This window comes from Haliotis cracherodii, unplaced genomic scaffold (assembly GCF_022045235.1).
Source record: "Haliotis cracherodii isolate W230 unplaced genomic scaffold, xgHalCrac1.p SCAF_12, whole genome shotgun sequence".
NCBI lineage: Eukaryota > Metazoa > Mollusca > Gastropoda > Lepetellida > Haliotidae > Haliotis > Haliotis cracherodii.
Window position 1 is genome coordinate 37206133 of NW_027266267.1, and position 14288 is coordinate 37220420.

At 43.5% G+C, this 14288-nt stretch overlaps 2 protein-coding genes across 2 annotated transcripts; both read right to left on the reverse strand.

Moving 5' to 3' along the window:
- Nucleotides 1-2041: 2041 nt before the first annotated feature.
- Nucleotides 2042-2940, reverse strand: LOC139457355 (uncharacterized). Its single transcript, XM_071238762.1, has 2 exons — nucleotides 2879-2940; nucleotides 2042-2405 (listed from the first exon to the last, which is right to left on the reverse strand). The coding sequence occupies exons 1-2, from the start codon at nucleotides 2938-2940 to the stop codon at nucleotides 2042-2044; spliced, it is 426 nt and encodes a 141-aa protein (XP_071094863.1).
- Nucleotides 2941-2998: 58 nt separating this feature from the next.
- Nucleotides 2999-11491, reverse strand: LOC139457855 (beta-1,3-galactosyl-O-glycosyl-glycoprotein beta-1,6-N-acetylglucosaminyltransferase-like). The gene is made up of 4 exons (XM_071239204.1): nucleotides 11381-11491; nucleotides 6647-7537; nucleotides 4156-4382; nucleotides 2999-3309 (listed from the first exon to the last, which is right to left on the reverse strand). The coding sequence occupies exons 2-4, from the start codon at nucleotides 7504-7506 to the stop codon at nucleotides 2999-3001; spliced, it is 1398 nt and encodes a 465-aa protein (XP_071095305.1). The 5' UTR covers nucleotides 7507-7537; nucleotides 11381-11491.
- Between the last annotated feature and the right edge of the window lie 2797 nt (nucleotides 11492-14288).

The following is a 14288-nucleotide window of genomic DNA, read 5'->3' on the forward strand; positions in this document are numbered from 1 at the left end:
TTTAGGCACCGTCAAACATGGGTGTACACTTTTAGGCACCGTCAAACATGGGTGTACACTTTTAGGCACCGTCAAACATGGGTGTACACTTTTAGGCACCGTCACACATGGGTGTACACTTTTATTTGCCCGGCAGATTAGATTATTAGGTGAAGTCAAATTGGGTACACAGTTAACTGACTCCCTGCCGACTAGTCCTTGTTTTAGCCCCTTAATTCCGAGCGCAAGGCAGGGTAACAACAAGTACCATCTTTTAAAGTCTTTAGGTATGACGCGGCTGGGGATCGAACCCCGGACCGTCGCTTTCCGGGCAGACGCTGTACCCATGGACCACGGAGGCGGTGTGTTAGGTAATTAACATTGGGTAGAATCTCAGATATTCCCCCTTTTCACGCATCTTTTTATAACGTTTCCAAATCCAACTGCAAAAGTGTTTCAACGCTTGAACTCAATCCTTAAAAAAAATATTTGGGGAGTGAAGCGTGAACAATGATTATGTTATGATTATCGACAGGTGGTTTGAAAAAGGACAGATGTGATATCATTTTTTAAATATATGAAAGTTAAATGAATAAAATCTGAGTCTGTAAATAATCGAGCCCTGCCAGGGCCTCACTCCACGAAGCAATCTTAGCCCATCCTCTAGATAGCATACACTGTAAACCACGTGTTTAGATCCTAAACATAAACCTAAACACGTTATTTGTCCCTTACTTTATTTTTTTTTTGATGCGTTTAGAACTAAACATGCAGTTACGATCTGAACATGTTCAGGGTCTAATTGTGTGAAAGACCCATATGCCTCCCGTCATTATTAAGTTTGTTGTAAGTCCGGTGCCATATGCGCCATGAAGTAACTGTAAATATGATTTGCACATCTAAATTCAATATTAATTTTACAATTTATCCATATTTGACATAATGCCAAATTATAACATCTTAGTTCAAAATGTTTGTTTGTTTGTTTGTTGTTTAACGCCGCGCTCTGCAATATTCCAGCTACACGACGGTCTGTAAATAATCGAGTCTGGACCACACAATCCAGCAGAACTAAGGGCCAGAAGCCGAATAAGACGTCCACTCCTCTCGCGCCAAAACACGCTGGACCGTTTAGCCTGGTGTCAGGCTCGAGCACACTGGAACTTGAGGCCATACATTGAGACTCTGCCTTGGCCTTCTCGAAGCCCAGACCTGAATCTAATCGAGCATCTATGGGATCGGATACTGACTTACACTGTTGATCATTTAACTGTGACATGGCTACAAGGTTACTAAGACACATACGTGTTGATCTGTCCATCTGATTCCTGACAGTTACGACACTTCTACTGCCTCTATTTATCCCCAATTACAGTCTTTGTAGTCGCAGGCGATATAAGGTTTTTTCTTTGCAAAAGCTCATTTTTGTATTATTCATAAAAGTAACATCTTATTTCATATAAAGTAACGCTTTTGATTGCTTTGGTTACTAAGTTGTTTTTTTCCTTTGCAAATGCTCGTTTTCGTATTATTCATAAAAGTAACATCTTATTTCATATAAAGTAACACTTTTGATTGCTTTGGTTACTAAGTTGTTTTTTTCCTTTGCAAATGCTCGTTTTCGTATTATTCATAAAAGTAACATCTTATTTCATATAAAGTAACACTTTTGGTTGCTTTAGTTACTAAGTTGCTTTTTTTCTTTGCAAATGCTCATTTTTCGTATTATTCATAAAAGCAACATCTTATTTCATATAAAGAAACACTTTTGGTTGCTTTAGTTACTAAGTTGCTTTTTGTCTTTGCAAATGCTCATTTTTCGTATTATTCATAAAAGGAACATCTTATTTCATATAAAAAAAACACTTTTGGTTGCTTTAGTTACTAAGTTGCTTTTTTTCTTTGCAATTGCTCATTTCCGTATTATTCATAAAAGTAACATCTTATTTCATATAAAGTAACACTTTTGATTGCTTTACTTTCACTTTCCAGCTTCCCTTTGCCCATCTCTTTTCTGATTATAAAAAAAATCTTGTTGTTAGCTGTACTCTTTACGCTGCTTTTAACAATAAAAGTTATGCCCGTCGCTCCTCCCGGAGAATAGGCCGCCGACAACAGTCCGCCAGAGTCCTCGGTCCTGGGCTGCCCTCTCTAGTTGTTTCCAGGTGTGTCCCATCTTCTTGCTGTCTGCCTCGAGGTCCTGCCGCCAGGTGTTTTTTGGCCGTCCTCTTTTTCGTTTGCCCTGGGGGTTCCATGACAGCGCCTGTCTGGTGATGTTACTGATTGGCTTCCTCAGGGTGTGCCCAATCCATCCCCATCTTCTGCGCCGGATCTCTTTTTCAGTTGGCAGTTGGCTGGTACGCTGCCACAGGTCTGAGTTGCTGATGGCGTTGGGCCAGTGGATCTGGAGGATTCTTCTCAGGCAGCTGTTGATGAAAGTCTGCACTTTCCTGGTGGTGGTCTTTGTTGTCCTCCATGTCTCGGCTTTTAGCAATATTCCAGCAACATTCCAGCAATATTCCAGCAATATTCCAGCAATATCACGATGGGGGACACCAGAAATGGGCTTCACACATTGTGCCCGGGTCGGGAATCGAACCCGGGTCTTCAGCAAGACGAGCGAACGCTTTTAACCATTAGGCTTTCCGATCGCCCCAATGGGTACTGAGGACCTGCCCTGTGTGGGAATAAGGGGCGGTGGGGTAGCCTAGTGGTTTAAAGCCTTCTCTCGTTACGCCGAAAACCCGGGTTCGATTCCCGACATGGGTACAATGTGTGAAGTCCATTTCTGGTGTCACCCGCCGTGATATTGCTGGAATATTGCTAAAAGCGGCGTTAACCATACTCACTCACTTTGTGCAGGAATAGGGAGGGATAGATGTTAAATCCACTTCCCTACACCATCAAAATGCAGCGGTTACATTCTGTACGTATACGCTGCATGTGCGACTGAAACGGCATCGGAAGGCAACACACCATAACAACAGAGCAACAGAGGACAATCGTATGTCAAACGACTCTATTCAATTTTATTTTTAACAAAATCCAGTGTTTTGTAATAGGACGTGTTGAAGGTGGACTCCCCGAGAAACTCGTCCCTGGTCTGGTTGTAGTTCCATTCCTCCAGACAATCCAGCGCCAGATGCTGGAAGTCCCAGTAGAACTTGTTAGCAAACAGGTGTGGTCGAGTGGTCAGCATGGGCAGATCTCCAGCACCAAACACACACACTGAGTGAACAAGCTTGCCCCTGCAAGACCAGTTGCCGATCTTCTGGCCATACCAACTCTTAAACCTGGCTAGAAATGGCTTTTTAGGATTGTCCGGCGGCCCTGAAATACACACAGAGTTGTCATGTTTGTTTTGTTTGTTTGTTTGTTTGTTTGTTGTTTAACGCCACACTCAGCAAAGTCCAGCTATATGACGGCGGTCTGTAAATAATCGAGTTTGGATCAGAGAACCCAGTGATTGACTTCATGAGCATCGATCTACGCAATTGGGACGCGATGACATGCACAGTTGTTATAAAAACAGGGTGTTCCTAGTTTGTACTTACTTTTGTTGTGGGATTGAGTTGGTTGACGTCACACAATTTCAAAATGTTTCCAAAATGTCATTCTTTTCTACAATTTATAGTGAAGAGTTCAGTAGCGGTGTTGTCTTCGGTTTGTGATTATTTTCAGTAAACCCCGCATAGTGATATTACGAGCGCTTTCCTCAATTTTAATGAGTTTGGCTCACAAACTATACGCAAAGATGCAATCTAAAATTAGACCTCTTATTCCGATTCGCCAATTCGATTATCAAAAGCTGAAACACCTTATCGTTATAAGCTCCAAGCACTGCTAGGTGGAGGTTATTGTTGAAAGTAGAATAGCCACACTGTTATAAGCTCCTGGCACCTCTAGGTGGGTGTTATGGGTGAGAGTAGAATAGCCCTACCGTTATAAGCTCCTGGCACCTCTAGGTGGAGGTTATTGTTGAAAGTAGAATAGCCCTACCGTTATAAGCACCAGGCACCTCTAGGTGGAGGTTATTGTTGAAAGTAGAATAGCCCTACCATTATAAGCACCTGGCACCACTAGGTGGGTGTTATGGCTGAGAGTAGAATAGCCCTACCGTTATAAGCTCCTGGCACCGCGAGGTGGGTGTTATGGCTGGGAGTAGAATAGCCCTACCGTTATAAGCTCCTGGCACGGCTAGGTGGGGGTTATGATTGAGGGTGGAGAAGAACGTCTCATCTGGAACACTTGTCTTCTTCACCCACGCCAACAGATCCTGAGCTGTGGAGTTGTGTAGGATGTAGTCCACAAAACCCCGACTGGCAACGATATGGACGGATCCCTTCATAGCGGTGATGTTGTGAGGCGGTGGTCCTGCGTGCCTCCATCTGTGTTTATTCGCTCTAAAAGAAAATAATTGAAATTGAAACAAAACTCACTTTCCAAAAACAAATGGATTGGCATCTTCCCGAGGCAAGGGAGTTTGATTGTAAAAGTCCAGTTTCCACCTTTGCCGAACTAGGCTGCAATTATGGAGTTACATTTTGGCTGGACTAACGAGTCTATGAATAACCCAATCAAAATCGCGAAACGAATTCGACATCCGGTAAACAACATGGATTTCAACGTGCAGATTTCGGTCGACTGCAGGATGCAAAAGATGTGTACCGTCAACTGGGCGTCGACATATATTTTCCAAATCTTTTCACGTTTTCAATCAAGGTGTTCACGTAATTTGATGCATTTCGTGAGGCAAGGCCCGTTTTATTACAATATATATCTTGATCATCGATCAGACCGGGCATCGATTATTGACTGGGCATCGCCATTTTGTTTGAAGCAAAGCAGGTGATATGAGATGTGGATTTTGATTGGTCAATAGGAGGGACATAGAAAGGACTCGTAATAGCCACTGGTAGCGCTCCGATCGAGCCCAGAAATTCCAGCCTAGTTCGGCAAGGTTGGAAAGTGGACTTTTAGAGTAAGTTAACTCCCTTGTCTCGGGAAGATCATGGATTGGGAGCATAGAATATCTTCCATGGTTGGCTGGTGATCTCTGCTGCAGGTCAGGTCTACTGGGGAGCTACCTGATATATGGTTATCAATAAGGGCACCTGTCTGATCGGTAAAGTATGTTGCAGGATATTTGGGAGCTACCCAGAATCTGGTAGTCAATTAGGGCACCTGCCATGACTGATCGGTGAAGTTTGTTGCAGGATATTTACGATCTACCTAGAATCTGGTAGTCAATTAGGGCACCTGCAATGGTTGATCGGTGAAGTTTGTTGCAGGATATTTACGATCTACCTAGAATCTGGTAGTCAATTAGGGCACCTGCCATGGCTGATCGGTGAAGTTTGTTGCATGATATTTACGATCTACCTAGAATCTGGTAGTCAATTAGGGCACCTGCAATGGTTGATCGGTGAAGTTTGTTGCAGGATATTTACGATCTACCTAGAATCTGGTAGTCAATTAGGGCACCTGCAATGGTTGATCGGTGAAGTTTGTTGCATGATATTTGTGAGCTACCCAGAATCTGGTAGTCAATTAGGGCACCTGCCATGACTGATCGGTGAAGTTTGTTGCAGGATATTTACGATCTACCTAGAATCTAGTAGTCAATTAGGGCACCTGCAATGGTTGATCGGTGAAGTTTGTTGCAGGATATTTACGATCTACCTAGAATCTGGAAGTCAATTAAGGCACCTGCCATGACTGATCGGTGAAGTTTGTTGCAGGATTTACGATCTACCTAGAATCTGGTGGTCAATTAGGGCACCTGCAATGGTTGATCGGTGAAGTTTGTTGCATGATATTTGGGAGCTACCTAGAATCTGGTGGTCAATAAGGGCACCTGCCATGGCTGATCGGTGAAGTTTGTTGCAGGATATTTACGATCTACCTAGAATCTGGTAGTCAATTAGGACACCTGCAATGGTTGATCGGTGAAGTTTGTTGCATGATTTTTACGATCTACCTAGAATCTGGTAGTCAATTAGGGCACCTGCCATGACTGATCGGTGAAGTTTGTTGCATGATATTTGGAAGCTACCTTGAATCTGGTTGTCAAGAAGGGCACCTACCATGGCTGATCGGTAACGCTTGTTGCAGGATATTTGGGATCAACCTAGAATCTGATGTGGTTGTCAATAAGGGCAACTGCAATGGCTGATCGGTAAAGTTTACTGCATGCTATTTGGAAGCTTCCTGGTCGTCAATATGGGCACCTGCCAAGGTTGATGATTAATGTTTGCTGCAGGATATTTGGGATCTACCCAGAATCTGATGTGGTTGTCAATAAGGGCAACTGCAATGGCTGATCGGTAAAGTTTACTGCATGCTATTTGGAAGCTTCCTGGTCGTCAATATGGGCACCTGCCAAGGTTGATGATTAATGTTTGCTGCAGGATATTTGGGATCTACCCAGAATCTGATGTGGTTGTCAATAAGGGTACATGCCATGGTTGTTGATTAATGTTTGCTGCAGGATATTTTGGAGCTTTTCTATCTACTCCGCAAGTCCACTGCAGTAACACATACCTCTATCCCGCTGTCCAGCAATCGCCACCACAACACAGAGCACTAGCGGTCATAAATGAATTCCATGTGTGAGGTATCTAAGTGTTCATGTACTCACGATTCCCCTCCACGATGGTCATATTACCTTTTCACGGTACCCTCCAAATCGTTGGCTCCATTGTAGGCAGTCAGAATCTTCACCAACTGGGCGTTAGTCTTTAAGGGGAATTCCTGTCCAGTGAGATTAATGAAATATTTCCACTTGTAATGCCACAAATCTTCCATACAGATCAGCTCGGGTTCTAGAACTGTGTATTCTCCCCAACGGACGCTTACGGAACGTGAGGATAGAAATACATTGTCAAAGCACCTTGCCAATGACGTCATCGCCTTCCTGACTTCCGGTTCTGTCTTCGTGTCAACGTGGACGCAGTAGAAATTCTGTGGCCTGTAGATCGCCCGGAGAAGACGTTCAACCTGATTGGCATCTTTGAACATTAAAATACTGAAAGCGACAGGAAACTCCCGTTCCTCTTCACTTAAGGAGTCTGTTATGTATCCTCTCCTTAATTTAAAAGCATCACATTTTTCAGTGGCAACACTTATATTTAGAGGAGGTCCAACTTTGTTCATTTTGGCTTTGGAGATATGTTCTTGATCCCCGTTTACAAGTAGTTTACAGTCAGCTGTGCGTACCTGCCTCGGCACATAGCGAAAATATGTTTTTGTTGCAATGGAAGGTTGGACCATTTTCTTTAACAACTGGTCATCGATTTGTATGGCAACTTCATGCTCCGTCTCTGTTAAAGACTTTGACAACACTCCGTGTAGATGTACTGACGTATTTGTGACGTCAATGGACTTTAGAGTAAAATGTCGTGGGCGTGTGAGGTCAACCCAACGCGTGTTCACCACGAGGCCATGGTAGAAGTATGTGCTGCCGATTAACCCCAGGACAATGATTCCAGCGCCCATGTACACCAGTATCACGTTTCTGGATACCATTGTGTGTGTCTTGACAAGGATCCGTCGACCTCTGAAATGAAGGATGAGTGAGTGAGTGGTTGAGTGGTTGAGTGGTTGAGTGAGTGGGTGAGTGAGTGAGTGAGTGGGTGAGTGAGTGAGTGAGTGAGTGAGTGAGTGAGTGAGTGAGTGAGTGAGTGAGTGAGTGAGTGAGTGAGTGAGTGAGAGTGGTGAAGTGGCAAAGTGGTTGAGTGAGTGAGTGGTTCATTGAGTTAGTGAGTGAGTGGTTAGGTGGTTGAGTGAGTGGGTGGGTGATTGGGTGAGAGAGTGTGTGGTTCATTGAGTGAGTGGTTTGGTGAGTGGTTAAGTGGTTGAGTGAGTGGGTGGGTGATTGGGTGAGTGAGTGTGTGGTTGATTGAGTGAGTGGTTTGGTGAGTGCGTGAGTGAGTGTTTCATTGAGTGAGTGAGTGAGTGAGTGAGTGAGTGAGTGAGTGACCCAGGTGTGGACCCGTGAAGATCCGGGGTAGAATATTTCTTCAGCAACCCATACTTGCCGTAAAAGACGACTATGCTTGTCGTGAAAGGCGACTAACGGGATCGGGTGGTCAGGTTCGCTGAGATTGTTGATTCATGTCATATTCACAGACCATATTCAACACATTGCACACACAAGTGCTATATGCATATGTATTCAATCAACAACTAGTTGAGTTTACGTTTTAACGTGTTGAACAATGCTTTTTAAGATATTGTTTTGTTTATTTGTTTAACCCCGCACTCAGCAATAGTCCAGCTATATAACGGCGGTCTGTAAATCATCGAGTCTGGACTAGACAATCCAGTGATGGAAATCACGAGCATCGATCCACGAAATTGGAATACGATGACATGCATCAACAAATTCAGCGAGTCTGACCACCCGATCCCGTTAGACGCCTGTTATGGTAAGCATGAGTTGCTGAAGAGGGAGGAAAACCCGAAGTAATGCAGGTCTCAGACGTTTACCACTTCGGTTGGGTACAATGTGTGAAGCCCATTTCTGGTGTCCCCCGCCGTGATATTGCTGGAAAATTGCTAAAAGCGGCGTAAAACCATAGTCACTCACTCACTCATTTACCACTTCGGTGAAACCCACGAGCACGGGTATGGTGCTGACAAAGCTACAAACATAATCGGGGGGAACCAGGATTCGAACCCACAATCATAGGATTCTGGCGTGCCCAAGGGAGGCAACTCTGCACAGCGAATACCGTGGGGAATGTAGATCGGGTGGTCTGGCTGTGGGATTTAGTTGACATACCCCGTACCCCGTGGCAAGAGATGTTGTTCATACTACCAATCACTGGTTTGTTTGGATTGCAGTGTCACTCAACACATCAACAACAAACAATAAAAACGTAGGCAGGTGCCTTTGCAGAATTATATATATCCATTAAATCTCAATTGATATACGTACGCGCCCTGCTAAGTAGGTCGGTCCTTGATTATCTTGTTTGACCTCCATGATAAAGGTTTGACAATTTAAGACACGCGTTTCTCTTATCAGGTAAATGCGAGCATAAACACTACCTTGTGTCAGATCGTTTCTTAACCGAAATCCCCGCAATTTGTTGAGTAGAATAGCGTCCCTTGAACACAACAGGATCATATGATCGTGTGTGTGAATTCATTTAGCATCCTACTTATAATCATTGGCTTGTGAGCACCATACTCAAGCTCGTGGAATTCACACAAGTGGTAAACGCCTTAGCTGTGCATCACTTCGGGCTTTCCTCTGACATGTTAGAACTGAAACAAACTAAGCTAAACTCTTTCATTTTACGTTGGCTTAAGACGGTAATTATCAATATGTTATATCCCCTTCCCCCTTCCCCCCTACAACAAAATACAATAAAAAAAATAAAAATAAATTAAATAAAATAAATAAATAAAAATAATAAGGAAAGAGTTTATACTACTTTTCTTGAAAAAAAAAAAACAAAAAATTAATAATAATAAGAAAATAATTTATACTACTTTTCTTGAAACAAAGGTATTTACTTGAAAGGACAAGTATGACAAGTTTCACAAGGCAAATGTCAAAGGTGTTGGTGTGACGACGGGCCGAGGTTCTCATACACCGATCGATACATTGAGTGATTCGACGGCGCTTTATCAATGTCTGGTGTCACCACCACTCGCCTGTATCACAGCTGTGCATCGTCTGGTCGTGGATTAATAGACCGTTGAATCTTGTGGTACTGTCGCCCATTCATCCTGCAGTGGCTGCTGAAGTTGCTAAAGATCCTGTAGCGTCCGAGGTGGCGGTTGAGGTTGTCTTTTAAATCTGTTGATCTGGACGACCACGGGCACTCGGTAACTATGGTCACAGGTGTCCGTGGTAACATTTGAAGTAACAGACTTGTCATGACGTGGCTGGAATAATCCTACGATTTGTCTGTCTGTCTGTCTGTCTGTCTGTCTGTCTACTCTCTCTCTCACACACACACACACACACACACACACAAATTCACTGAGGTAACAATACATGTCCAATTCAACAAGGAGAGAATTGCTGGATGGGTTGAAACAATGACATGGTGGTTAGACGCTGACTTTGTGTGCTGGCGATTAGGTGCCTCACTCCGAGAGAATGGTTCGAATCCCGGATGGGACTCATCCCCAAATGGTGCTAGAATTTGTATTATACTTAGAAAGTGTTATCCCAAATATACCATTTGTTATAAATGACATGATGGTTTTACAACAATTTTCTAAATGTTCTAAATGTTCCTAATCGCGGAGTATTGAAAAATCTATTTTCATATTATGAATATTACTCTGTCTGACGACAAGCATGTTCATCTTGGGCCTATTCCTCTGTCTTACGGCAAGCATGTTCATCGTGGGCCTATTCCTCTGTCTTACAACTAGCATGATCATCGTGGGCCTACTCCTCTGTCTTACAACTAGCATGATCATCGTGGGCCTACTCCTCTGTCTTACGACAAGCATGTTCATCGTGGGCCTATTCCTCTCTCTTACAACAAGCATGTTCATCTTGGGCCTATTCCTCTGTCTTACGGCAAGCATGTTCATCGTGGGCCTACTCATCTCTCTTACAACTAGCATGTTCATCGTGGGCCTACTCCTCTGTCTTACGACAAGCATGTTCATCTTGGGCCTATTCCTCTCTCTTACGACAAGCATGATCATCGTGGGCCTATTCCTCTGTCTAACGACAAGCATGTTCATCTTGGGCCTATTCCTCAGTCTCACAACAAGCATGTTCATCGTGGGCCTATTTCTCTTTCTCACGGCAAGCATATTTATCGTGGGCCTATTTCTCTTTCTCAGGACAAGCATGTTCATCGTGGGCCTACTCCTCTGTCTTATGACAAGCATGTTCATCTTGGGCCTATTCCTCTATCTTACGATAAGCATGTTCATCGTGGGCCTATTTCTCTTTTTCATGATAAGCATGTTCATCGTTGGCCTGTCAGTTTGATGTTTGGGAAAAGCCCAAAGAGATAAAGGACAAAGACTTTGGTATGGTGCCGTCAATCAATGACTATAATCAAGTCGAATTCGAACCAACAACGACCACAGGATTCTGGCACGCACAAGGGACGTAACTGTGTGCGGCGGCGTAGAGGACTGGATCATCCTTGAACACATGTAACGCATACGTGTACCAGCAATATCACCATGCCTCCACATAATCTGTGACTCGTTAAAGTCAACAGTTCAACTAGAATGAGTGATTCAGTTGGGTTTTACGCCGCTTTTAGCAACATTCCCGCAATATCATGTCGGGAACACAACAGAAATTGGCTTCTCACAGTAAAATAGAACCCGGGCCTTCGGCGTGACGTGTGAACACTTTACCAGTAAGCTATCCCAGTGCCCGAATTATAACAGATTTTTTTCGACCTACCTTTGCAATGTCGATTAACAAACGTGTAGGATCCACCAGCACATATTAGGGGAAAATCTATATGTCCTCTCTCACGCCAGGACATGCAATCATCCCCACCCCCACACCAACGCTTACTGTAGCAACCCAGGCAGGTGCGATAAGACAAGAGGGACCGTATCAAGAAAATTTCTGTTATTTTGGACAGATGTACCTTCAGTGAGTACTTTATTGTGAAAGACATACATAGTGACCTTTTCCCTTTTGTTCTTGTAGGACTGTCGCTTGAGAAATAGTGGAGTTTGGGTCGGTATAAAATAGAAAAAAATCCGAAGAGATGTTGTCTTGTACTAATTCATTTTCTTATCTCACGAATGAGTCCGCCCTTGCAATCAATCAATTTATCTGAAAGGAAGAATGCTTATTTCAAAGCTTGTCTTGTTTGGCTTGGGCTCTACCTATGTTTACGAAAATAAATATCTAGAAAATTGTTGAAAGGCAATTTCAAAATAGCGTCAGAGGCCATTATAGTACACATAAATTTAACCCTGTTTATTACCTGTTTATTATCTCATGACGCACCTTACACGGAACAAACACAGAAGGAAAGCATACCACCGTCGCCAGGGTTGTCTTGCCATAGAGGATCTTCGTGAGTTGGATGGTGAGTATGATTTTATGCCGCTTTTAGCAATATTAAAGCAATCTCACGGCGGGGGGACACAAGAAATGGGCTTCGCACATTGCTGCCATTTGTGGAATCCAACACGGGCATTCGGTGTGACGATCGAACACTTTTACCACTATGCTTCTCTACTGCCTGTGAAGGATGATAGCATTTGTCAGTAGGATAGGGTTGTCACTTTGAGTGAGTGAGTGAGTATGGTTTTAGGCCGCTTTTAGCAACATTCCAGCAATATTACGGGACACCTGAAATGGGCTTCACACAGTGTACCCATGTGGGGAATCGAACCCGGGTCTTCGGCGTGACGAGCGAACGCTTTAACCACTAGGCTACCCCCACCACCCCTTGTCGCTTTGAATGCTGTTTCAGACGTCCTTTGAACACTGTTCTGTCAAATAACCAATTCCCTTGCACTGAGTTACCCACCTGAACAAGAAATAAAGGAGACCAGTGAGACCACCCCATCTGTTCCATGTTTAGATATGTGCATAGGGATTCAGACTGACACAAAAAAACTCTCCATAATATTCGAGACCAGTGAGACCACCCCATCTGTTCCATGTTTAGATATGTGCATAGGGATTCAGACTGACACAAAAAACTCTCCACAATACTGGAGACCAGTGAGACCACCCCATCTGTTCCATGTTTAGATATGTGCATAGGGATTCAGACTGACACAAAAAACTCTCCACAATACTGGAGACCAGTGAGACCACCCCATCTGTTCCATGTTTAGATATGTGCATAGAGATTCAGACTGACACAAAAAACTCTCCACAATACTGGAGACCAGTGAGACCACCCCATCTGTTCCATGTTTAGATCTATGCATAGAAATTCAGACTGACACAAATAAACTCTCCACAATACTGGAGACCAGTGAGACCACCCCATCTGTTCCATGTTTAGATATGTGCATAGAGATTCAGACTGACACAAAAAACTCTCCACAATACTGGAGACCAGTGAGACCACCCCATCTGTTCCATGTTTAGATATGTGCAAAGAGATTCAGACTGACACAAAAAACTCTCCACAATACTGGAGACCAGTGAGACCACCCCATCTGTTCCATGTTTAGATATGTGCAAAGAGATTCAGACTGACACAAAAAACTCTCCACAATACTGGAGACCAGTGAGACCACCCCATCTGTTCCATGTTTAGATCTATGCATAGAGATTCAGACTGACACAAATAAACTCTCCACAATACTGGAGACCAGTGAGCCAACCCCATCTGTTCCATGTTTAGATCTATGCATAGGGATTCAGACTGACACAAAAACATCTCCACAAGACTGAGTGACAAAGGGAGGACTTCAACTTTCCAAAAGTCAACTTTCTCTTTGCGATTTTCCGGCAGCTGCAGTCTTCTTGAATAAAATAATCATGCTTCAGACAGTTGAAAAAAAAGAACTTGCCTAACACAAAGATTACATTGCAGCCCACCCAGGGAACCAGGTTGATTTCGTTGTTGCAAAGTGTTTTTTCTTAAAATATTCAGGCTCATCGTGTTAAATTAAAAATATTTATCTGGTTTTGTAGTTGTCTCTGAAAAATATCTCATCTCGATACAAAATCCGGTACAAAAATGAAGGTTGTTGTACGAAGCAATGGTTGTATTGATATTTGACATATGAGTGAGTGATTGAGTGAGTTGGGTTTGACGCCGCTTTTAACAGTATTCCAGTTATATCGCGGCGTGTCAGCTTAATGTGGGAGGAAAGCCAGAAGTGATGCAGGTCTCAGACGTTTACCACTTCGGGGAAACCCACGAGCACGGGCCTGGTGCTGACAAACCTAGAGACATAATCGGGGTGAACCGGGATTCGAACCAACAATTATAGGTTTCTGGCGTGCCCAAGGGACGCAACTCTGGACCGCGAATCGCGGCGTTTTAGACGACTGGGCAACCCGTGCCCCTACAAAAGAGTGAGTGAGTTAATATTTAACGTCACATCGGCAGTATTTCAGCCATATCGTGACGAGAAGAACATTTATAATACCCATATTTAGACTGAATAAAAACCTGTCAACGACCCTAAAAAAGAAGAGGAGTAGTTCAATTTCTAAAGGAAGTGCACCCCAACGTAACTCAGCAGACACTCCGCTGAGATTTACACAGGAAAGTGCGTACATAGATTGAAGTTTCAATGGCATCTTTAACCAATACAGTAAACTACGGTTATAACGAACACGCTTATAACGAACTGGCGGATATAACGAACTTACGTTTGCG

Coding starts and splice junctions, on each gene's coding strand:
- LOC139457355 (XM_071238762.1), bottom strand. CDS start 2,940: ATGCCGTTTCAGTCGCACATGCAGCGTATACGTACAGAATGTAACCGC. Junction 2,406..2,878: donor AACCGCTGCATTTTGATGGT/GTAGGGAAGTGG, acceptor TTTCATCAACAG/CTGCCTGAGAAGAATCCTCC.
- LOC139457855 (XM_071239204.1), bottom strand. CDS start 7,506: ATGGTATCCAGAAACGTGATACTGGTGTACATGGGCGCTGGAATCATT. Junction 4,383..6,646: donor TTGGAGGGTACCGTGAAAAG/GTAATATGACCA, acceptor ATTTTCTTTTAG/AGCGAATAAACACAGATGGA. Junction 3,310..4,155: donor CGTGCCAGGAGCTTATAACG/GTAGGGCTATTC, acceptor TGTGTATTTCAG/GGCCGCCGGACAATCCTAAA.